Consider the following 26,140-nt stretch of genomic DNA (forward strand, 5'->3'; position numbering starts at 1 on the left):
GGTTGAAGAACTGCTTGATAAAAGAGAAAATGCAGTTACTGGTAAGGTAGTACTTGTTAGTGGAGAGAGAATTCACATATAAAGCTTATTAGTATTTATTCTGGTACCATGGTGCAAGTAAACATTTTTGCTAGCTATAGGGCTGATCAACATTAATTTATCAATAGCCTAAACAAATTTATCTTAGGAACTTTTAGTCTGATATCTGTGTTAGTGCATAAAATTTGTTAGCTGTTGAACAAAATAATAATTATAGGACAGGTTTATGTTGGCTGGGAGCCAGAATTATTAGGAATTTAAAAATTACTGACCAAAAAAAGATGTTCAGTGTCTTTCATCTTAGCATCCATTCCTGGAAAAAGACGCTGATAACATTTGAAACAAAATAGTAATCATAGTGTGGGTCAGTCGTAGTTTTTGGCCACAGCAGACACCATCTTGTTTACATCTAGTAGAACAAGATCACAATAAATGATCTTATATAGATTATTTATATAGATTCTTTGTTATTGAAGAAGTGTAATACGTGTCTTAGTATGTACTGGCCAGGACATTAGTTTGTGTTTGTATTTAAGAAACTGGCCATTTTGAAGAATTAGTGTTTTTTTATTAGAGTTTTGTCATATTAGAATGAAATCCTGTTAATAATATGAAGAGTAAAGTATTTGCTTCTGGAAATAATTGTGTAATTTTTTTTTAAAGTAATCTCTTCCCCCAATATGAGGCTCAAACTCAACAACCCCAAGATCAAGAGTCACATGTTCTACTGTCCGAGCCAGCCAAGTGCCCCAAGAAATAATTGTATAATTTTAGCTTACTGTATGAAGACACTTCTTATGTGCTATTTTACATTTACAGAGGTGTCCCCATCTCTTAGGCTAGCCATTGTTGCTGCAACAGGGTCCGCACAGGCTTTGGACAGTTCTAGCCTAATAGCATTTCTCATCAGGACCCATGCTACATACTTCTTGTAATGAGAGACAATAGTCACTGTATAAATTCTCTCTTTTGTCCTTTAGATAGGGGTCTCTGAATCACAGTTCAAAACTTTTCCAGAAAAGTTTGAGCTGTAGTCACCTGTGGTGATAAGATTGAATGTTATCATCTGTAATTGTGGCCAACTTGGTAACATCTTCATAGGCTTTTGCTTTTTCTTGTTTCACTCCCTCATCTCTCACCTCTGCTTTCTGGAATCACTTTTCAAATAATGGCCTTGTTTATAAGCCTTTGTCTCAGGCTCTGCTTTTGGGAGAACTTAGCCTAAGACACTTTTTTACTTATTTTTTAATGTTTACATATTTGTTATATTTTTAATGTTTACCTGTTTAATGTATACTTGTTTATTGTTACCTGTTTATAATAAAATATATAACCAGATGGAAGAGAAGCATAGGGCAAGTACCAATGTATAGGCTTTTCAACACCACCAAGCAATTAACTCAATTTGACACTATCTACATGGAAATAGTGTTAGATGCCACAAGTTAAGGGCTCAGTCCCACGAAACTGTCCCCTCCCACACTTCACATTCCAATCATAAGTCCAGGTTGTTATATGTACTACTACTTTTTTTTGTTGTTTTTAAAGATATTTTTATTTATGAGAGATACAGAGAGAGGCAGAGACACAGGCGGAGGGAGAAGCAGGCTCCATCCAGAGGGCCCGATGTGGGACTCGATCCCAGGACTCCAGGATCACACCCCGAGCTGAAGGCAGACGCTTAACCGCTGAGCCACCCAGGCGTCCCATACTTCTTTTTTTTTTTTTTTTTTAAAGATTTATTTGTTTGTTTTAGAGAGTGAGCATGCATGCAAGTGGGTGGGAGAGGAGCAGAGGAAGAGGGAGGGAGAGGGGTCATAAATCTCAAGTAGACTGCAGTGTGCTGAGTGTGGAGCCTGATGCTGAGCTTGATCTCACAACCCTGAAATTATGACCTGAGCTGAAACCAAGAGTTGGGTGTTTAAACCGACTCAGCCATCTATTATCTATACTTCTGACCAACCAGTTATAGATCAGAGAGTCACACCACCCTCTTCTTGGGTTCAATAATTTGCTAGAGTGGCTTGCAGAATTCAGAGAAGCATTTTACTTATTAGATTACTGTTTATTATTGTCAGATGACAAAACTAAAACAGTTTGATGTCCTTTATTCAAGGGAAAACTGCATGGATTCAGGGAGTACAGTGCCTTATATTGCAGTGGAGTACTCCTTCCAAGGGATTTTGGGCAAGAGTATGTTTTATAGAGTGTTAAAAGGAGCAACAATGATGGTGTGATTGGCTAGGGTTGCACATCTGACCTTATTTAGAAAGATTAAGGAAAAAAAGAAATAAGTATAGAGTTGGCTGGTATTAGGAGAGAAGGTGACTGAATATACTACATTTCTGGTCAGTTGGACCATTTACAGAAACACGAAAGCTTAGTTTGCTCCTGAGGCACCCTGGGCAGGAAGGAGATAGCTCCATTTTAGGCCTAGAAATTATTTTAACATTATAAAAGGATATAACTGAGGAACACCCAGAAAGAAGAATTGCATAAGCCAAGCAAGGTATGTGGGAAAGGATGGGAACCTTCATGCTCTGTGGATGAGCCACTTTCCCCAAATCTCCACATATGTTTACAAGCCTGGAAGCTCTCTGAAACTCAAACTTTTGGATTTATATGGAGGCTTCATTACATAGGCCCAGTTGATTATATCTGTGGTGATTGAAGCAAGTCTCCAGCCCCTTTCCCCTCCCTGAAGGTGAGGGTGGGACTGAAAATTCTAATCCTCTAGTCACCTGAGGTTCCCTTTGCAACCAGGCCCCCACTCATCCTTAGGTTACCAAGTTTTCCAAAAGTAACCTCATTAACATAACAAGACACCTTTATCCCAATCCTCAGAAATTCCATTTTTAGGATCTCTTTTCCAGGGACCATGATGAAGGCCAAGTGTGCATTTCTTATTCTAAATCACAGTATCACACAATTTGGGAGTGGGGAAATGGAAGTTCCATGGGCAGTGTGACCTTCCCGATAGTTGTATTCACCAGTCTAGCAGCTTTTACATCATCTTAATTTATTATGTTTTTAAGATTTATGTTAAAATGTTGATTGGCATCTTCTAGTGTATTTATTGAATTACTCTTGGGGAAGTGGTTTAGGTGTACAGTTTAAGAATTAGAAATAATTTTATTAAGTTAAGACACAAAGCCTCTGTGAAATTTAAATAAGATTTATTTAAATATATAAAACTACTATTACCATTTGTTGGAGATATACAGAGAAAATGGTAAATACTCTTTGAACATATTTTTTCAAGTTCACTGTTTCAATAACAGTAAAAGTAAAATCCATATAACCCTTCCCACAGAGGGAAGGAAAAGAAATCCAAGAGATCTAGTATGCCTGGGTGGCTTAGTTGGTTAGGTGTCTGCCTTAGGCACAGGTCATCATCCCAGGATCCTGGGATCAAGCCCCTGCTCAGTGGGGAGCCTGCTTCTCCCACTCCTGATCTCCCTTCTCTTTGCTTGTGCTCTCTACCTCTCTCTGTCAAATAAATAAATAAATCTTAAAAAAACAAAAACAAAAACAAAAAGAAATCCAAGAGATCTAAGTTAAGACTTTATTTTAGCCTCAGAGGAACTTGTGTTCCTCAATGGAACACAGTTTGTAATGCAAATACTAACAATCTTGTGGCTTTATAATAAAAAATGCATTACAAAATAAAGCAGATTCACAAAATGAAATACAACAGTTTATATCTGTTAGTAATAGAAAACGAATCTGAAATTGGAATCAACAAAATAACCTACCTGTAATTGAAAAGTCCAGAGAAAGTATAGATTTCAGGTGAAGCTAAATTGGTCCCATAACTTCATGAATGACCCAGTTTCTTTATGTTTTTCCATTCTGCCCTCTGTAACGTTGGATTTATCCCAAGGCAGCCACCTGGAGACCTTGAGGTACTTAAAGAGGACAATACTGTTTGCATTTATATCTACTAGAAAGGAAGAGATTTTGTATGTGAGCACTCTTAGAAAAAAGTCTTGGGGTCCTTTTTGATTTGCCTGGCTTAGGTTACATGCCTATCTCAGACTGATCAGTAAGAGTAGAGAAATATACTGTGCTGTTTGGCTTAGGCTTTGCTGTGCTTCAAGGTTAAACCTATCACGCTGGTGTGGATCAGTTTCACCCAGATCTCTTGAATGAGGAAATTTGGGGTGAAAGTAGGAGGATGACAAGGAATAGATGACAAGCACACAATTCTAGTTTATTAGGAGAATGGCTTCCAATGACTTTAGGTGAATTGTAATATTTGGCAACAAGGCAAAGCCTGTTATTTAGTTTATTAACAAATAATAAAAGAATAAATTACCAGTTAAATTTTTTCCCAATCATTACTCTTAATAATATATAAAAAATTACTTTCAGTCTTTTTTTTTTTTTTTTAACTTTCAGTCTTAAATTTGAGCAATTCAGTCCCAGCATATTCTTGTGCTTTGTGTAAATATATTCTTGTCCATTTGCATTCAGGAAAAAAAAAAAACTTTTGCTAGACAAACAAGTTTAGGAATACAAGTTTAAACAGGATTCTGAGATTCAGTGTGCTCCTCTTTTCCATGAATTTGTAAATTTCCGTATGCATTCAACTATAGAAACCTTAGACCCACAGAGGGTGCATGGATTTATTAATATTTTACTAAATTTTCAAATGGAGTGCAATGGACTATTTTGGGAATGCAGGAGATATTCAAAGGATTGACTTCTGAAAAAGAAATGTCATTATACTCCTTAAAACCAAGCGAGGACATGTTGGGGTAGAGATTGACATGAGGGTAGCCAGATACTTTGTGATGTTAGAAATGTGCCATATTTTGATTCTGGGGGTGGTTTCATGACTATATACATTGACCCAAACACTAAAAAAGATGGAATAAAAAGAAACAGCCAAACATTCCAGTAACACCTTACACTTCTTTTTTAAAAGCAAGTTCTGGGGAAAAAAAAAAAAAAAACCAAGTTCTGGGAATTTTTTATCGTTCGAATAATAGTACACAAATCAGGCAGAGAAGTTTCTAATGGTCAAGTTTTACTGTATTTTTATATTAAATTTTTATTCTAATTACAAATAGGACTTAAGTCTGAATAGATCAATGTATTTTCTTTTAATTCTCCCCCATTTAGCTTTCTTTAAAAAGAAAAGGACAAATATCACTATTATATATTCAGCCATAGTTGTCTAATCTGTGGTTTTATTTTGTTATTTTTTAAAGTTTTTTAATTTATTTATGCGGGGGGGTGGGGAGCAGGGGGACAGGGAGAAGCAGACTCCCTGCTGAGCAGGGAGCCCAACCCAGGTGCCCAATCTCAGAACTATGGGATGATGACCTGAGCCAAAGGCAGATGCTTAACAGACTGAGCCACCCAGGTGCCTCCAATCTGTGGTTTTAATATGATACTGTAATTCAGTCTTCTAAATTGTTATAGACTGTAATCATAGGTTATATCCCATATTCTTAAACTCTGGGGTACCAGTTTTAACTAATATTACTGATGGTATCCAAATGGTAAGGATGGTAACTGGTTTGGAAGCCACTGGAAGAGCTCTTCAGCAAACTGGAGATCAATGGCAAATTAGAAGCAAATTTCATTGAAAAACCAGGAGAATTCCTTCCATCAAGGCTGACCCAACCATGGCCACCGGTTCATTTCTTGCTATCAGTTGCACTCCTGTTTAAGGCATCACTTGTAGTGGAGTTCTAGCTTTCCCTTGGTTTTGAGCCATACTGTGATCATTGTGGAAACAGACTACTTCAAAGTCTGTTAAATGTAATTACTTCATTTTTGGTACCCATCGTGCAAGTCTCCCCACAGTCATTCCCAGTTTGTCAATAGGGCCTTTGGCTGGACTCCTGTAGGAAATTCTGTAACCTCTCTAATAACTTTTGGTAATTGTATATCTAAAAAACTAAAAAGAGTTAATTATCTGTCATGTTTGTTGAGTACGGAACTTTGTTAATGCTAGACTTAAAAAAAAAGCATTGAAAGCGTTTTAGTCATTAGCTGTTGAATATTATGGAAAAAGATCACTTGATCTGATTTTCTCTTTTATTTCATCCAATTTAAAAGTCATCATTCTTTCTAAATGGCTTGTGCTACCTCTAAAATGTTATCTGAAACATAAAAGGCAAATCAAAGGTTTAAATAAGCTAGTATGTTAGGTTTATTTTTAAAGTAAAGTGAAGATCTTTATTTTTATATTTGTGTGCGTTTTATATATCAACTTATTTTCAGAAATATTTCTAACTTATGCTTACATTTGTGTGTGTGTGTATGTTTTTTTTTTTTTTTTTTTTAGTGAAAATATTCTCTTTGGAATGGGAAATCCTCTTCTTGACATCACTGCTGTAGTGGATAAGGATTTCCTTGATAAGTAAGTATTAAATTCTTCACATATACTGTGTGGAACTTTATCTGTAGGAAAACTGGTGAAAACTTTAGACTCTAGCACCTTCACTTGAAGGAAAACTCAAATTTAAACTCATTAATAAGAAATTTAAACTCCTTAATAGCAAGTTGCACTATCATTATTTGAGTAACTGACCACAGTTTTCTCTGGGAAAAACTTAGGTACATTTGTTCAATCATATTGCTGGTTTCACTTGAAATTTATTTCTTATTCTGTGCAAGGAAAAAGTATATGTGATTTACCTCATGATTTAATTCCCAAATTTTTAAATTACTGTCTATGTATTATGTCTGTCATATACTATAACATAAATGGGAGAAGAAATGGGATTAGAGAAGACAAGAAGAATAAGCAGGACATAATTCAGAGGTCATGAATCTATATTCTTTCTCCTTTAAGAGTAACTTTTGATATTTTTAACTTAGCTAAGAAATCAGTTTGTATTTATTTTTCTGGCTGGCTGACACCATTTGTTACAAGGAAAAAATTAAGTAGTAAAAAAAAGATTAATAATGAGAAAGCAAGTTCTGTACCCACAGGGCAACAATTTTAAAAAATGAGGTAAAGTTCACTTAAGATTTATAATTTCAACAATTTTAAAGTGTATAATTCAGTGACTACCATCACATTTCTGGTGTTGTGTAACCATTGCCTCTGTCTACCTCAAAACAAAATCTGTACAAAATAAGCAGTCATTTCTCTATCGCTGCGTGCCCTTCTCCCATCTCTGTCCTGTACCCTGGTCTTTTGGGAACTACCAATTTACTTTCTGTTTCTATGGATTTGCTTATTCTGGACATTTTACTTTATATAAATAGACACATACAGGATGTAATCTTTTGTATGTCTTAATTTCACTTAGCATGATGTTTCTCAAGGTTTCTCTAAGCTGTAGCATGTTATCAGTACTTTATTCCATTTATGGAGGAATAATATTCCATTGTATGAATATATACACACTCTATCCGTTCATCGATTCATGGACGTTTAGGTTGTTTCCTTTTTTGTCTATTGTAAATTAAGCTTCTATGGACGTTTGTGTTTGAGTTTTTGTGTGGACATATGTTTCATTTCTCTAAGATATATATATTGGAGTGGAATTGCTGAGTGATATGATAATTTTGTGTTTAACTTTTTGGGGAACTACTTTTTTTTTTAAAGCAAAGTTTATTGGGTGATAGTACAAAGCTGCTGAAAAGGGGAACCAAGGAGGTTTCCATTGGAGTTTCCAAGTCTAGGGATTTAAAAAAAATTTTTTTTTAAAGATTTTTATTTATTTATTTATTTATGAGAGACAGAGAGAGAGAGAGAGAGAGAGAGAGAGAGAGAGGGAGAGGCAGAGACATAGGCTGAAGGAGAAGCAGGCTCCCTGCAAGGAGCCTGATGTGGGACTCGATCCCAGATCCCGGGATCACTCCCTGAGCCAAAGGCAGACAGATGCTCAACCACTGAGCCACCCAGGCATCCCTGGGATTTTTTTTTTTTAAGATTTTATTTATTTATTCATGAGAGACACAGAGAGAGAGACAGAGACATGGGCTCCTTGTATGGAAGCCTGCTTCTCTCTCTGCCTGATGTGGGACTCAATCCTGGGACTTCAGGATCATGCCCTGAGCTGAAGGCAGGTGCTCAACCACTGAGCCACCCAGGCATCCCACTACTTAACTTTTCTACACTGATCACACCCTTTTACTTTTCTATCACTATTGTATGAGAATTCTGTTTTCTTGCCAAAACTTGTTCTTTTCTCTTATTTATGTATCCATTATTTTGAAAGATTTTATTTTTGGGGGCCACCCGGCTGCCTTGTTAGTGGAGCCTGCTACTCTTGATCTTAGGGTTGTGGGTTTGAGCCCACATTGGCTATAGAGATTACTTAAAAAATAAAATCTTTTTTGATAGTTTACTTTGATGCACAAGTTTTTAATTTTGATGAAGTTTACTTTTTCTGTTCTGTTCTTTTGTGGTTCTGGTTTTTCTGTCATCTGTGAGAATTCATTCTAAATCCAAGGTCACAAAGACACATGTGTATGTTTTCTTCTAAGAGTTTCATAGCTTTTAGCACTTAAATTTAGATGTTTGATTTGTGTTAATTTTTGTATAAGATGCTTATTACAAATTCAGTTGAGGGATGTCTGGGTGGCTCAGTGGTTGAATGTCTCTTTTGTCTCAGGCCATAATTCCGGGGTCCCGGGATCAAGTCCTGCATCTGGCTCCCTATGGGGAGCTTGCTTCTTCCTCTGCCTATGTCTTTGCCTCTCTCTGTGTCTCTCATGAATAAATAAATAAAATCTTTAAAAACAAACAAAAAAATTCAGTTGATTCTTTTGTATGTGGAAATCTAGTTGTTCCAGCACCCTTTCTTAAAGAGACCATTCTTTTCCCCATTGAATGCTCTTGGTACTCTTGATGAAAATCAATTACCCTAGACTTGTAGATTAAGCCTGGATTCTCAGTTCTATTCCATTGATCTATATGTCTGTCCTTTTGCCAATACTACACTATTTTGATTGTTGTAGCATTGCAGTAAGTTTTGAAGTAGTTAGGTTAGGGAAAAGCCTATTGATAAATAGTGTAACACTTACTGGTGAAAGGCTGAATGATTTTCCCTAAGATTAGAAACAATTTAAAGATGTTGACTCTTACTTCACAATGTATACAGTGGTCCTAAAGATTCTAGTTGGGGCAATCAGAGAAGAAAAAGTAAAAGACATGTAAAATATTTAATAAAATCTACAAAAGAGCTACTACTAGTTCAAGAACTATTATAAAGCTAGTAATATTCAGGAATCAATTTTACAATAAAGTTTTGCAATAAAATTTACAGTAATCAAAATAGTGATATTACCATAAAGATATTATTGGCATAGAATAGAAAATCTGGAAAAAGGTCCACACAAAAATGGACAACTGATTTTTTTACAAAGGTGCAAGGCAGTTTGGTAGAGAAAGGATTATCTCTTGAAGATATCTATCTGGTGCTAGAACAATTGAATATCCACATATAAAAATCCCAACTTGGGAATCCCTGGGTGGCTCAGCGGCTTAATGCCTGCCTTCAGCCCAGGGCGTGATCCTGGAGTCCTGAGATAGAGTCCCACATTGGGCTCCGTGCAGGGAGCCTGCTTCTTCCTCTGCCTGTGTCTCTGCCTCTTTCTCTCTCTCTGTGTCTTTCATGAATAAATTAATAAAATCTTAAAAAAAATAAAAATCCCAACTTGGACCCATGTTTTGCATCATATAATTAACGGATAAAACTAAATGTCAAATCTAAAACTATAAGATTTCTGGATGTTAACGTAGGAGAAAATCTTTCTGACTGTGGTCTAAATCAAGATTTCTTATATATAAAATGAGGAGCATGTTTTATAAAAGAAAAAAAATTGATGATTTGGACTTCATCCAAATGAAAAATTTCTGCTATTGGAAAGGTACTGTAATGGGAATGATAGGACAGACTACAGGCTGGGAGAAAATCTTTGCAAAGCATATGTCTCACAAAGGACCACTGATCAGACTATATGAAGAGCTCTCAAAACTCAATCAGAAAAGAAACAACGCAATTAAAAAATGGGCAAGAGATATAAACATTCACAAGGATATATGGATGGCAAGCACATGAAAAAATGCTCAACCACTTTTGTTATTAGGGAAATGCAAATTAAAGCCATGATGAAATACTACTACACATTTGTTAGAATGGCTAAAATTTTAAAATTGAGCATACTAAATATTGACCAGGTTGTAAAGGAATTGGAACTTTCTGCTCATGGCAAATGTAAAATGCTGCGCTGAGTTTTATAATCTTAATTAAAAAGTTAAACGTACATCAGCTGTTTGATCCAACCATCCCATTCTAAGGTCTTTATCCAACAGAAGTGACAGCAGATGTCCATACAAATACTCACCAATGTTCATGGTAACTTGGTTTTTAATAGCTGAAATCTGGACGTTACCTAAATATCAGCAGGTGAATCATTAAGCTGATTATTCACTCGTATGGTGGAATACTAGTCAGGAATAAAAAAGGGATGCATTGAATGTTGACTGGATGAAACTCCAAATAGTTGTGTTCATTGAAAGGTGCTAGATAAAAGAGAGAACATATTGTATGATTTCATTTATATGAGATTATGGAAAATGCAATTTAATCTGTAGTGGTAGAAAACAATATTTGTTTTATGTGCATGGGGCAAGGTGTGATAGAACATGGGAGGGAGAGATTATAAAGAGACAGGAGGGAGTTTCTAGGGATGTGTTCATTATTTTGATTATGTGATGATTTCATGAGTATAAATATCAAAATTTATCAAAATTTATACTTAAAATATATAGGGTGTAATATGTTAGTTATACCTCAAAGCTTTATAAACAACAACAAAAATCAATTGAACATCAACTCATGAATTTGAAGTTAGAGCTCCTTCATTTGCTTAGTGTGAGAGATTTTGTTCAGGAAATCAATTTATTAGTCCCTATTTAAATAAAATGATATATAAAAGTACAAAGAGAAAGTAAGAAATTTGCAATTTTATGATGTGTATAACCGGTGTTACTATTTTGATAAACATGCCTCCAGATATCTCTTAGGCATATACAACCTATAGGTACATGTTTGTGTTTATGGGATAATACTGTGTATAAGGTAATTTGCTTTTTTCTTACTCTACACTATATTTTGGATATTTGTTTTTATTTTTATTTATTTTAGATTAAATTTTTTTTTAGTAATCTCTACATCCAGTGTGTGGCTCGAACTCACAACCCCAAGATCAAGAATTGCATGCTCTACCAACTGAGCCAGCTAGGAGCCCCTGGATATTTGTTTTTAAAAGTTCATGCAAATGTGAGCAGAATGATTATGATCTGGCAGCTGTGTGCTGATACTACCCATAGCTCAAGTAGCTTCTTTGTTTCATTAGCAGCTGATCCTAAAAGGCCAGCTGAAGCTTAATATTTTTATTTTGGGAGGGTTTTTATTTTTAACCTTGATTTTTAAATTAGTACTTGGAGATAAAAAGCAAGTTTTGGACCCTAATCATAAATGTAAAGACTTTCATATTCTTAACCCTAATAGTTTTTTGTAGAATATACTTTGAAAGTATTGTTTATTATTTTAGTAGACTAGGTTTAGTTTACATTTCAGACTATGTTTAAGTATTTTTTACATTTGGGATGTGTAAAAGTCAGTTTTTCCAGGAATAATTTCTGGGAATAGGTACTAAGTAAATGAAATAAATTTGTATTTATTAGTATCTTACACTATGAAAATGAGTTAACCATCAAAGTTTTTTTGATAAAGTATGTGTTCTGTTTCTGATTTTTAGGAAAACTCTCTGGCTTTTTCAATAAAAAAATTCTTATCAATATACAACTAGTGCTAATTAAAAAATAAACTACTACTGAAGGTTTATAAGGAATAACGTTAGTTTTTTTGCTGTATCTTCTACCTTTCCCCTTGCTTTTATCTTATCCCTCCATAAATGCTATTTTTCCAAAAGCAGCCATTTTTAATTCTGTTAGCTGTTTTTTCCTTTTATCTGGTTGGTTCTAAACAGTACACTAATATTTGCTGTGTACGATTTTGATAAGGATGTTTGATTGGAGAGGTAAAGAATAAATGTTCCTTTAATATAGGGAAAGGTTACAAGATCATGATTTCATTAGGATGGTTTCCAGAACACAGCATTCTGCTAGAGTGGCACCCTTGATCTTCCATTCCCTGTGGGAAGAGATAACCTAATCATGTTCCTGATGACAGTGGAGAGGATTTGCTCTGTCCTTCTGAGAACTTTGCTTTTGCCATTCTTACCAGAATTTTTATAATCTCTTGATGTTTAATTTTTGAAGAGTCTGATTACTTACCTCCTTGCTGACCAGGTTTTAGTAATTACTAACAACTGCTATACATTCCTGAATGTTGACTGTGACACTAAGTGAACTGAAGGTTAATTTCTCGTGCAAACCATCTGTCTAGCAGTCCCAAGCTTAGGGACTGTTTGAGGTCTATCTTATTAGGTATTTCTTGGGTTTGGTGGTTTTTATTTATTTACAAATGTATTTTTAATTTTATTTTTTTAAAAACTCTACCCCCAAGGTGGAGCTCAAGCTCACGACCCCAAGATCAAGAGTAACATCTTCTACTTACCAACTGAGGAGCCAGCTAGAAGCCGCTTGATTGAGTTTGTCAGTTTTAGATATTGTATATTGACTCCTTATTGTGATAGCTTGTGAAAGCTTTAGCTTTCTTTCACCTACCATTTCATCTTCCTCATATTATTAAATTATGTCCAAACAAATCAATAATCATTGTGAACAAAATTGTGGACTGTGATTATGTATAAAACTTTTTGTTTTTCTTCCAGTTACTTAATTTTATCTTGTATTCATTTGCACCATTTTCTGTACAATTACTGAAATTTTCAAACCACTCTAATATTTGTCACATGCCTATTAACCTCTCGCCCTCTGAATCCTCATTCCTCAAAATCAGTAAGTCTCCAACCTCTTTTTCTCTGGTGACCTCCTGTTTAGAATTCTCTATCTTTGTGCTCCAAACTGGACTGGTTGTAGTATTAGACATTTCTTTTCCCCCTTTAAACAGCAGTTTTCCTTGAACTTACCTGTGACTTAACCATTTTGGATCTCTTGTTTCCTACACCTCATATCTTCGTAATTGGTTTTCTGTGTGTGTGTGGGGGTGGGGGGTGGGGGGCATAGCCTCAGTAGCTTCCTAAGAGAAAGAATATGTGTACATTTTTACATATAGTACATTTTTTAAATCCTTGCATATGTGTGATAATCTTTAAAAATTTTTTTCCTTCACATCTTATTGATTGGTTAGATAGAGTTTCCTTTGCGAATTTTGAATCTATGTACCATTGCCAGCACATCAAATGCATCTCCCTCCTTTATAGATCACAGTTTTTTCTCTGTGGAAGCTTTAGTAGTGTTGTTTTGTTTTGTTTTTGCTATTAGTTAAATTATTATTATGTAACATTCTTGTGTTATGGATATAATTTTTTTTCCTGTCCAAGCATATTAGAGATGGTTTTGTTTTTTGAAGGTTCCTCTTCTATTTCCTGCATTATTTCAGTTTTCTATGGATTGGTTCTTTTCTGATTATTTATCATAGTCTTTCTCCTTCACAATGGAGACTTTCCACTAGTATTAGGTGATTTTTGGCTATCAATTCATATTTAAGGATAAGATATTAAACAGTCATTCCATTTATAGGAATAAAAAAATATGAAAGGATATGTTCAAAACAGTAACAGTTGTGGAAGAGTAGATTGGCTAGGTAGATATTTTATTTCAACACTCTGTACAATTTAAAATTTTTATAACATTCTGAATTGTTTTTATAATTTTTTAAAAAAGCATTTGGGATGCCTGGGTGACTCAGTTGGTTGAGCATCTGACTGCAGATCAGGTAATGATCCCAGAGTCCTGGGATCCTGGCTTTCATGGTCAACGGGGAGTCTGCTTGTTCTTCTGCACCTCCCCCTGCTTGTAATCTGTTTCCCTCTCTCTCTCAATTAAATAGTCTTTTTTTAAAAAAATGCTTTAATAAAATTATCTATTGCTGTGTAACATGTTACCCCCAAACTTGACTGCTTAAAGTAACAAACATTTAGTATCTCTCAGATAGTTTCTGAGGATCAGGAATTTGAGAGTGTGGCATAGTTGGGTGGTTCTTCTTTAGGGTCTTCCATCAAGTTGCAGTCAGTCTCTTGGCCAGAGAGGCAGTCATTTCAGGCCTCAGCTGCGGCTGGTGGATTTGCTTCCCAGCTGACTCATTATTGACTGGCCTCCATTTATAAGAGCTTTTGAACTCAGGGACTCAGTTCCTTATCTCATGGACCAACATATGATTTGAGAGAGGAAGAATCATTCTAGATGGAAAACTAGTCTTTTTTTATAACCTAATCTTAGGAGTGACATGATATCACTTTTGCCAAATGTTATTGGTCATACAGACCAAATCTGGTATAATATGTGGGAGGGCACTACACATGAATATGAAAAATAAGAGGCAGAGAGGGGTTAACAGAAGAAATACTGTGATAGCCAGCCTCAAAGATGGCTCCCAGTGATCCCCTCTTGGTATTCCCTTGAGTAGTCTCCTCCCACACTGTGTCAGGGCTGAGCTATGTAAGGAATGACATACGGCAGAGGTGTGATGGTATGCTACTTGACAGATTAGGTTGTCAAAGACTGTGGTTTCCACCTTAGGTGTTCTCTGACTTGTTTGTATGCATACTTTTTCTTTTGGATTACTCAGTCTGGGGGAAGCTAGCTGCCATGTCTTCACATTCAGGCACCCTACCGAGAGACCCAGGTGACTGCAGATAAGGCCTCCCTGCTCTCACAGGGAGTGAGGAACAGAGACCTGCCAGCAACCATGTATGTGAGCTTATAAGTGGATTCTCCATCCTCTGTTGAGCCCTGAGATGACTGCAGCTCTGGCTCACAGCTTGATTGTATCCTCTTGAAAGACCTTGAGCCAGAATCCGTTAACTAAGGCACTCCCGGATTCCTGACCCTGAAAAACTGTGTGGGATGATAAGTATTGTTTTTATCTGCCAAGTTTTTTTTTTTTTTTTAATTTTTATTTATTCATGATAGGCACACAGTGAGAGAGAGAGGCAGAGACACAGGCAGAGGGAGAAGCAGGCTCCATGCACCGGGAGCCTGACGTGGGATTCGATCCCGGATCTCCAGGATCGTGCCCTGGGCCAAAGGCAGGCGCCAAACCGCTGCGCCACCCAGGGATCCCTTTTTTTTTTTTTTTTTTTTAAGCATTTTAAAAAACTTATTTATTTATTTGAGAGAGAGAGCACAAGCTGGGGCAACAGACAAAGGGAGAAACAGACTCCCCTGCTGAGCAGGGGGCCCAGCCCAACTCTGGGTTTGCTCTCAGGACCCCAAGATCATGACCTGAGTGGAAGGCAGATGCTTAACCTACTGAGCTACGCAGAAACCCTCTTTTATTTTTACCTTTTTTTTTTTTTTTAAGATTTTATTTTTCATTTATCAGAGAGAGAGAGAGCGAGCTTGAGTGGGGGGAGGCACCAAGGGAAAGAATCTCAAGCGGACTGCACCGAGCCCAAAATGGGTCTTGATCCCACCACCCTGAGCTCATGACCTGAATCAAAATCAAGAGTTGGATGCTGAACCGACTGAGCCACCCAGGTACCCTTAATCTTCCAGGTTTTGGGTGAATTTGGTACATAGCCAAAGGATACTACTAAATATAACAAAAAAAATGTTTTTTCTTTTTCTTTTTTAAAAAATATTTTATTTATTCATGAGAGATACAGAGAGAAAGAGAGAGGCAGAGACACAGGCAGAGAGAGGAGGAGGCTCCATGCAAGGAGCCTGATGTGGGACTCAGTCTCGGGACTCCAGGATCATGTCCTGAACTGAAGGAAGGCAGGTGCTCAACCACTGAGCCACCCAGGCATCTCCCCCCAATTTTTTTTCAAATACACAGCCCACACCCCACATTCAAAACCTCATTGAAAGGTTGGTATGCATAGGTTGAGTTTGTTGACTAATAGGACTTTATTGTGACTTGATTATACTAAAAGCCTATATTTAAGGGGTGACCCCTAATATTATTAGTATTTGGAAGTCTGTGCTCTGAGTCTCTTCAGTTTCTTTACAGAAAAGTCTTTCAAGCCTCATTACTTTATTCTTTGAGCTGGATAGGGTAAAAGAGCAAAGATAATATAATTAAGTAGGTGGTTTGATCTGACCCTCCTTATCTTTCCTGTTTTGCCTGTTGCCTCTCAGTTAAGAGATGTTTCTGTTTGGTTTCTAATTTATTTTAGGAATTATCAGTTGTTTTGGTGAGATGATAGTCTGTTTCTCTACTTTTAGCTCCATGCCTTACCCAGTTCCTATGAGACTTAGGGCTTCTGCAAGTAGCTAAAGCTTGCCTATCATATATAGCCTCTTTCAGTTGCAATTGAGATTTTAATTTTTTCAGTTAGCTAAATTCCTCATTCGCTTTCATTTTTCTTTTTTTTTTAAAGATTTTATTTTATTTTTTTAAGTAATCTCTATACGCAGTGTAGAGCTCGAACTCACAACCCTGAGATCAAGAGTCTCATGCTCTACTGACTGAGCCAGCCACGTGCTCCTTGCTCTCCTTTTTCTGAAGATTGAGCCTGTAGATTTTTACCTTTCTTTTTGTACCTTTATTATTATTTTAACAGAATCTTGGGAGAAAGAGTAGATAGTCTCTTTGCCATATTTAAGTGAATGTCCAAGGGGTGTATGTGTGTAATATTTCACAGTCATTATATGTGTGCTAGCATATATAACTACGGATTTGTAGAATTTTTGAGATGGATTGGAATCTGGAGATAACTCTTTACCCATTTTATAGCCAAGGAATAGACTCAGAGAAGTTCCATGTTTTGCCCATGATTATAGTTAGCAGTATAAACCTAAGATGGAATCTGTGTCTCTTGACCCTTATTCCTTTCCTGTTCCACCATGCCTTCTAACTACCTTTATTTCTTAACTAGATTATTTAATTATTGATAATTAAAGGATATTGTATGAGTTAATAATAACTACATGCCAGGTTTTGAGGATTTTAAATGAGTAGGCCTGGTTTCTGCTTCATAAATAAACACTGGATAAATAAATGATTATCTTCCTTTAGGTTCAAATCTCTTTGATTGCTGGCTTAATTCTCTAAGTATTTAATAATATGTTAATTTATGTGATCTTGTAATTTCTTCAACAAGTGATGTTTAGTATAAAAGAGGTTTTTTTTTTTTCTTTGTAGTTTCCTTTGACTTTCTTGGCTCTCATTCTTTTCTGCTTCCTAACTAATCTCTTATTGAAAGGGAGCTCAGTGGTTTTTTTGGTACTAGGTTTTTTTTTTTTTTTTTTAATTTATTTTAGAGAGAGAGAGGGAGAGAGTGTCAAGCAGACTGTGCTCTGCATGGAGCCCATCATGGAGCTCCATCTCCGGACCTGGAGATCTCTACCTGAGCTGAAAGAGTTGGCCGTCTAACAAGCTGTGTGGCTGCGGTGCCCTGTACTAGGTTTATGATTAAATATCCATAGTAGAAGCCTTGCATGCAGGGTTTATAAACACTGTTGAGGAGAGACACAATTAAGAAAAGTATCTTAGTAAATCTGTAAGATAAGTCTGTAAACTCTTGTATTTTAGGTACATGATAACATTGTTCTGGGTACATGTTAGGTACTTCGGAAGTAGCATCTCACTGAAAAAAAATTTTTATGAAAAGAGTGGGATTTTAGGGCTACTGGTTGGCTCAGTGGTTGAGCGTTTGCCTTTGGCTTGGGTTGTGGTTCCGGGATTCTGGGATTGAGTCCCATATTGGGCTACCCACAGGGAGCCTGCTTCTCCCTCTGCTTGTGTCTCCGCCTTTTTGTGCTTCTCATGGATAAATAAAATCTTTAAAAAAATAAATAAAGTGGCATTTTAGGGGTGCCTGAGTAGCTCAGTCGGTTAAGTGGCCGACTCTTGATTTCAGCTCAGGTCATGGATCTCAGGGTTATGAGATTGAACCTCCCCTCAGGCTCTGTGTTCAGCAGGGAGTCTGCTTGAGGTTCTCCCTCTCCTTTCTTCTGCCCCCTGACTCATACGTGCTCACCCACTCTCTCTTTCTCTCTCTCAAATAAATCTAAAAAAAATAAATAAAGTGGGATTTTAAGTGTTCAGTATTTAAAATTAATGAGGGAATTAAAACTTTCTTTTTTTGCCTTTAGATATATTTTTCATATAATGTGTTTGTCCAGCTTTCAGAGCAGTGTTTTAAAGAATCAGAACCATCATATGCTAATGATCTTTGCGTATTGGCCTGCGCACTGCAAAGAGCTGAATCTAAAGAATGGCCGATCCATCCAAAAAATATTCAAGAGTATAGAGAAAAATAAGAATATAATGAAATTTTAAGAATTAATTGTCTGACAAAAATAACATTTATTCAGCACGTATTAGGTGTATATGGTATCAGTTTAGTCGTCTTGACAACTTTATGAGGTAGATATCTCATATAAAGAATAATTTGGATTTTTTTTTTTAAAGATTTTATTTATTTATGAGAGAGAGAGAGAGAGAGAGAGGCAGAGACACAGGCAGAGGGAGAAGCAGGCTCCATGCAGGGAGCCTGCCATGAGACTTGATTCTGGGTCTCCAGGATCAGGCCTTGGATTGAAGGCGGCGCTAAATTCCTGAGCCACCCAGGCTGCCCTAATTTGGATCTCAAGAAATTTGTTCGTGTCCCAAAAAAAAACACCTAAGTCATTGTGCGGAGATTTGACATACAGGTTTGTTTTAATTGTAAAATCTCTATTTTTTATCTCTCTTAATTTTCTGCTACCTTACTATGGAAATGTTAATTTGACAGTGAAAAATTCAATTATATGTCCAGGTTTTTTCAGTGTAAGTTATGGTAGATATGTAAAGGTTTATAAACTTAGTGAAATTGTGTTTTCCTTCAGTAGTGTATAGTTGAGAAAAACATGTGTAATTCACTCTAAAAATTATTAATATTTAATTTTAATTAATTCATTAGAGTAGATTAATAAATCCTGAGTGAGACTTTGAAACATTCAACAATTCTCTCCTTGACTAAGATTTCAGAACAATGCACTTCTTGTATGAGTTGGTATGTTGCCTACAATTGACCTGTTTTCAGAATACAATAAGCATTGCCATCATTCTGAAATACCAATTAGATACTTATTTGTATTTAAAAAACTTCTCAAAAATATCCTATTGTTCATTTAAAGATTGTAAAGCCAGTTTTTTTCCCCCGGAATTAAAAAAAAAAGTAAGATCTTTATCTAATTAAAAGAAAAGCAGAATTAAGTTACTCAGTTTTGATGTGTCCAATTTGTCAAAATATTAAGACTGAAAATAAGTAGGAAAACTTAAGGCAGGAAGTAGGCTATTGAAAATAATCTTTTTAGCATACTGAAGAGACACATTGGGTGTAAGGGGAGGGTGAAATATGGTGTATATAAATACTTCCAGATGAGTGTTGACTAGTAATGGAGAGTAAAGGAAGAAGTATATAGATAAAGAAGCAAAGGAATGTATGACAGGTTTGTTTTGATTTTTCCTGACACTGATAAATATCACAGAAATAAGAGTATGAAGAGAATTAATGACAAGTTCATTGGGAAGTAGAAACCATCATTAGAAATGAAAATAGTTTTAAGAAAGGAAGTTAGAATGAGGAAATATATTTTTCCTACCAATCTAAATCTTTAATAATGTAATCTCTTAAACCTTGGGTAAGTCTTAATTAAGCATGAATGAAAGACATTACTTAATATTCATTCCAAAGCTACCCAAGGCAATAATAGTCAGTTGTAAATTTCTGGGCTGATTATTTAATACCAAAGATTACAACTGGATAATTTGTATAAATCAAGATGAATCATTTCTATAAATGAATATATGTTAGGTTTGAAGTAAAACAATATTTGGAGTGTCAAATGATACTCCATATATAAGATTAAAAGCAAGGAGGGGGCAAGATGGTGGAAGAGTAGGGTCCCCAAGTCACCTGTCCCCACCAAATTACCTAGATTAAAAGCTATAATTGTTTTGCTTTAAAACTAATTATGAAATGCTCTGACACTTTTGTAGTTAATTCTTTATAAAGCTATTTTGCATTATTTCTTCTACAAGTTTTAACATTATGATTTGTATATTTAGGTCTTTAATTGACTTGATTTTGTTAATGATGTGAAGTAGGGATCCAGTTACAATTTTTTTTTTCTTGAAGGAAATCAACTGTCATATCACTATATTGTTAATACTCCAGTCTTTACTCAGTGATCTACAGTGCCAATTTTTATTTATATATAGCTTGGTTTCTGGATTCCCAATTCATTTTTTTTCTAGTCTATTTGTTTGTGCTTGAACTAATGCAGCTCTATTTTTATTTTGCTACTGAAGCTTTATAATAAATCTTGATGTCTGATAGGGAAAGTCCCTATACTTTGTTCTTATTCAAGAATGTTTTTAGTTATTCTTGGCTCTTTTGTACATAAATTTTGGAATAAGATGTCAAGTTCTAAAGAAATTATTTTTGGAATTTTGTTTAGGATTGTGTTGCATTTTTAGATTAATTAGGAAAAATGAGATCTTTACTATATATAAGTTTCTATCTATGCAGATATACATCTCAATTTCTTTTAGGTATTCTTTTATATATTTTAATAACTCATAGGCTCTACATACATTAAATACAGGGTTACAAAATGGTTAGGTGGTTTTTTTTTTCAAATTTACACATCTTATGGTACTGATCATTGCTAAATTTGTTAGCTTCAAAAATTATAGGGACACCTGGGTGGCTCAGTGGTTGAGCATGTCCTCCTTTGGCTCCGGGTGTGATCCTGGGGTCCTGCATCTGGTTCCCTGCCTATGTCTCTGCCTCTCTGTGTCTCTCATGAATAAATAAATAAATCTTTAAAAAATTATAAAAATAATTGTGTTTTGGAAAAAATCCAAACCATGTAGAAGTGATTAAATTTAAAACAAAATGTAGTGTAAGTTATTATCTCTACAGCAGATTGGCCACTAGAATTTTCTGTGATGATGGGAATGTTGTGTATCTGTGCTGTCCAATATGATAACAGATAGTCACATTTAGCTTTGAACATTTGAGATATGGTTAGTGCAACTGATGAATTGGATTTTAGAATTTTATTTAATTTTAAATAATTACATTTATTTTTATTTTATTTTAAAAAGTTTATTATTATTATTATTATTTCTTTTTTTTTTTTTTAGTAATCTCTACATCCAACATGGGGCTTGAACCCACAACCCCACAATCAAGTCATACCCTGTTCTGGCTGAGCTAGCCCCTAATTAATTAAATAGTCATATATGATTAGTTGTTACTAATATTAGTGCAGCTTAGGTTTTAGTACAAAATTGTATCATTTTCTTCACAGATACACATTTTTTTTTGTTAGATTTATTCTAGGTATTTTAAAAATAAAGTGCTATTGTGAGTGGAATATTTTTTCAATAACATTTTTTAGATTATTGCTGGTATTTGGAAACGTTACTGAATTTTTAATTTTTAATTTTTTTTTTTTAACTTGGTTACCTTGTTACCTTCATTAAAAGAAAGATGGTCTTTGGGCTATTCTGAATTCTAGGTTCTTAGATTTTGGGATGAACTGGCATTTGATTCTGAAATTTTAGATTATTTCACATACTAAGTGATTAGTCTTGAGTTGCTCTGAAGCTTCTCAAATAAGATCTAAACTATGGAAATTGAATGAACACAGACTCATTTATGAGGCCTTTATTTTGCTCCATAGATCATTAGAGGATACTCCTTGTGGATTCTCTGATGTTCAGACTCGACTTTGGATATTGAGAAAAAGGCATTTCTAAGGCTTACCTAAACACGAATACATTTTTAATAGTTCATTTCAACTAAATACAAATGTTCTGGAGCACGTGCTTTGTGGTTAGCACAGGCCAAGTATTGGGAGTACAGAGTTTCTTGCCTTTAAGCAGCTAGTAAGTCTGAAAAGACAATTGTAGAAAGAAATCACCTCATTAATGTGGCATTATAGGTAGAGATTTAAGAGTGTGCTTTGGAGCTACTTGCAGCTGTGTGACCTTGATTATGTTTCTTAATCTATGGAAGATCGCTTTTCTTGTAAAAAACAAGGAATATTAAAATAGGATGTTATAATGTGAGGATTGAATGAGATAGTTTATGTGTTTCCCAAATACAAGCTAATGTTATTGTTGGCTACTAAGGAGCTTGGAATGTCTCTCTTGTCTTTTTTATGGGCAGTGGAGAGCACTTAAGGAGTTTAAGCAGGGGAATGACTGGTCGGATTTACGTTTAAAATTATATAAAGCATGTGTCTACAGTAGATGGGTGGATTTGAGGAGATAAATTAGAGGAGGCTGTAGTGGTAGAGTTGTTGATGGATGGCAACCTGATCATTGTAGTTAGGAAATTATGGTTTGGAGAAAGTTCAATAATACTTTAGTGTTATAAAGGTAAATTTAAGGATCGATTAATGAAGAGAGCAAAGGAGACGAGGATGACATTCCAACTTTGGTTTTGGTGACTGAATAGATGATGGTATTTGCAATTGAGTTAGGGAGTATGAGAGGAAGACATGTTAGAGTGGAGAGATTGAGTTCAGTTTTGTTCATGCATACGATAAATATGTGATATCCAGGTAGACCCATTTGGGAGATAGTTTGATTTATGTTTCTGGTGGGTAGAGGATTCATGGCTGGGAGTTGTGTAATGAATAAGCATTATATTTAATTTTACTTTGATATGATGCCGTTCAATAAATGTTAGCTGTTATTACTATTACTGTCATTGTCATCATCATATCCTCATTAAAATAGATGGTATTTAGAGCAATCAGTAGGCACACCTGGCTGGCTCAGTCACAAGAGTGTACAGCCCTTAATCTCTTGGGGTTATGAGTTTGAACTCCATGTTGGATGTAACATACATAGATACATACACATACATATATACACACATGGCTCACTGATACACATCCAAAGGGTCTCCTGACTAAGGTTTTACTAGACAGTAGTAAATGGCTCCTCAGGGTCCTAGAAACCTTGCTCCCAAATTCCTTAGAGACTTGCACTATCTGTAACTCTCTCCCAACTTAAAAATATATAGTCAGTCACTCCTCCCAATCCCAGTGCAGCTTTTTCTGTCTACTGGTCCTAGACATCTCAAGAATTCGTTCTTGACTATGTGCTCCTGAGCCCCAACTTTTCACATCATGGCCCAGTAGCCAAGCAGGGACATGTTACAAGCCAAATTTTAAAATTTCCTTTAATGAAAATATGTAGCTAGTCATTTTGAATAATTATCAATGGTTTTTAAAAATAAAAACATAAAAATCTAATGATATAGAGTGTAGTTCTATTTAAGTGTAAATCTACTTTGTCTTTTCTTCAGCCTTCTGTAATTGAGTTATAATCCTTATTTAGTTTACTAATGAGAATTTAAAATATTAGTTTCATAAACCTTGTAACTTTTTGCTATTATTTTCATTTTAACCCTGTGGTTTACTCTTTAATCGGTTTCTTTGTAAGCTTCTTAAATTTCAGCCTTCGTCTGAAACATTGTTGTGGTGATTAGCATTTTTGGCCTCCCTTTTTTTCCTTTCTAATATGTTTTGATGAGTTTATTCTTTAATTGCTAGGGCTAATTTAACATGTTATTTAAAATTTTGCCACACCTACACTGTCTGTGCCAATTCTATAAAACTTTGCATGCTACCATTAGTATTCTTTGGAGCATGTGGTAATATTTATAGATTTCTTGGAATCTTGTTTAATTCTTAGAGGGCAATCTCAGTTGCAAGTATTTATGGAATATTTTATTGTTGTGGTATGTAGCTAGTGTTGTAGCTTGGCGTTAACTATTTGTGTGACACTGGGTTAGCCATTTAATTTATGACTGGACTGTTTTTGGATTTCACAGTATCTTCAAGGACCTTTCTAGGTTTGAAATTTTATGTTATGCTAATCTTCAGGGAAAGCCCATTTGAATAAATACTCTTTGTTTCAGTCTCAAGGCCCAACCTTTATTACTGGTAGTTGCATATTACTGCTATTCTAGCATAGCTTAATAGTTACATATCATGTATCGATACATTTTACTTATGTGTTCTGATATTTAATTATAAACCTAAATAACCATATCATTTTCCATTACCCTTGATGGAAATGCCATTATTGGATTTTATTCTTTTTTTGCTTCAAGTGTGTCTTCCTTTAACAGCTCAGACAGACAGGGATGAAAGAAATTATTCCTCCTTCCCCTCTCTTGCTTCTTCCCCTCGTCCCTTATTTCTCTCCTTTCCCTCTTCTTTTTTTCCTTCTTTCTCTCTTTCTATCCACTTGTCACCTGTTGCTGTCCATATTTATACAATAAAAGTACTTAAATTTATTTAAAAAATTCTCCACAAGAAAAGTTTTTTTTTTTTTTTTAAAGATTTATTTATTTATTCATGAGAGACACAGACAGAGAGAGAGGCAGAGACACAGGCAGAGGGAGAAGCAGGCTCCTTGCAGGGAGCCCGACGTGAGACTTGAGCCCAGATCCTGGGATTACGATCTGAGCTGAAGGCAGGTGCCCAACCACTGAGCCACCCAGGCATCCCATACACAAGAAAAATTTTGAACTAATCTTTGGAGGCTTAAATGTTCATTGCTTGAAAAATTTAAGTGAAACCTCATCCAGATGAATATTAATGACCACATTCTAAAGTGGTATATATGTATTTGTTTTTAATACATTTTTTCTAATTTCAAAAGTAATTTGCTTATTATTTACATTTTGAAAAAGCATGAAGAAGAGAATAAGAATAATTTGTAATGCTGTATAATATTTTGAAGTTATGTTTCCAATTCTTTGGAGGAGTATATTGCCATTTTTCTTTTTTAAACTTAATCTTGAACCATTTCCCCATTGTGCTGTAATCTACTGATTATAAATGTGCTTTCTGTAGTATTTGCTTACAATTTTACTTTTCCATAAATAATGCTTGTACACAACACTGACATACTTGTACACAACACTGATGTTTTCTTAATGGAAATTTGTAGTTATGCATTTGTTTCACAATGTGAACACTTTAAACTTCCCTCCATATTTGAGCTAATTGAATCAGTCATTTTACAGAGGTGAAAGCATTTCAAGAAAAAGGGGAGAAGTATTTATTATATGTTCACTGCTGACACTTGAACACTTCATGTATTATCTTACTTGATACACATAGCAACCCGGTGACATAGGTAGTTTTATCCTTACAGAAATTAAGTGGCTTGCCTACTTCAAAAAACTAATTTCTAGCAGAATTAGGACAGTAACACAGGTCTCAGAGGTGTTCTGTGGGGGCTAGAGGCAAATAAAGAAGGTGCTTCCCTGTATTCTTTCCAGCTTCCTTATCTTCTGTTGATTGGAATGAGTGCTTGTCTTTATCCTCTGGTAAATTCAGGCAGAAGAAAGGTTGAGAACTGCCACTATACCATTTTGCAATGTCTGGCTTTTTAGAGGCCATGTTTATGTTTGAATTTAAGAAATAATAAAAAAGCAGAACATCTATCTCATGTTTAAGAAACAGAACCCAACTAAAAAATAGACTGTACCAATTTCCTAAAATGCAGTGTGCAAGAGTCAAGGGAGAGATAAGGAAGATAAAATTGATTTAAAAATATTCCCAGCAAAGTTGAAGGAAAGTTAAAGTTACAGAGATGTGATGAAAAGTTAACCTGGTGTGGAGCAGGGGGAAATCAGATGAGAGAAAGAAATGTTATGGGAAGAATGATCGCTTGAAGTTTGAGATTAGAGAACTAATTTGCTTGGAGAATGGTTCAAAGTGGGTCTTGCAAATTTATCCTTGAGGATCTGGAAACGTACTCTGTGAATTAGAAAAGTAAAACTTTCCTTTTAGTGTTTTGATCAAAATCAGGCTATATCCCTTCCTTGCCTGCTTCTTGCCTATGTGGACTCTTTTTTTTCCCTGACTTCCTTCATCATTCCCTTTAAAAGTCTCATCTTGAGACTTTTAGGATGTTTTAGGATATTTTGTTTTGATTTAATGGGAAAGGAACAGAGAAGAGAGGTGAAATGGGGAAGGAAGAGAAAGTTGGGGAACAGA

General features: G+C 35.3%; 1 protein-coding gene across 13 annotated transcripts in view; it reads left to right on the forward strand.

Annotated features, from left to right (window-relative positions):
- Positions 1-26,140, forward strand: part of ADK (adenosine kinase) — a 506,333-nt gene that overhangs the window by 32,693 nt on the left and 447,500 nt on the right. For 6 of the 13 annotated variants that reach the window (XM_025434871.3, XM_025434878.3, XM_025434874.3 and 3 more), the window contains one exon: positions 6,341-6,415. The exons of the other annotated variants lie outside the window; for them this stretch is intronic. In XM_025434871.3, the coding sequence (XP_025290656.1) occupies positions 6,341-6,415 (75 nt within the window). The remainder of the gene's footprint in view (positions 1-6,340; positions 6,416-26,140) is intronic. 13 annotated transcript variants of the gene reach the window in all.

The sequence above is a fragment of the Canis lupus genome, chromosome 4 (assembly GCF_003254725.2).
Source record: "Canis lupus dingo isolate Sandy chromosome 4, ASM325472v2, whole genome shotgun sequence".
NCBI lineage: Eukaryota > Metazoa > Chordata > Mammalia > Carnivora > Canidae > Canis > Canis lupus.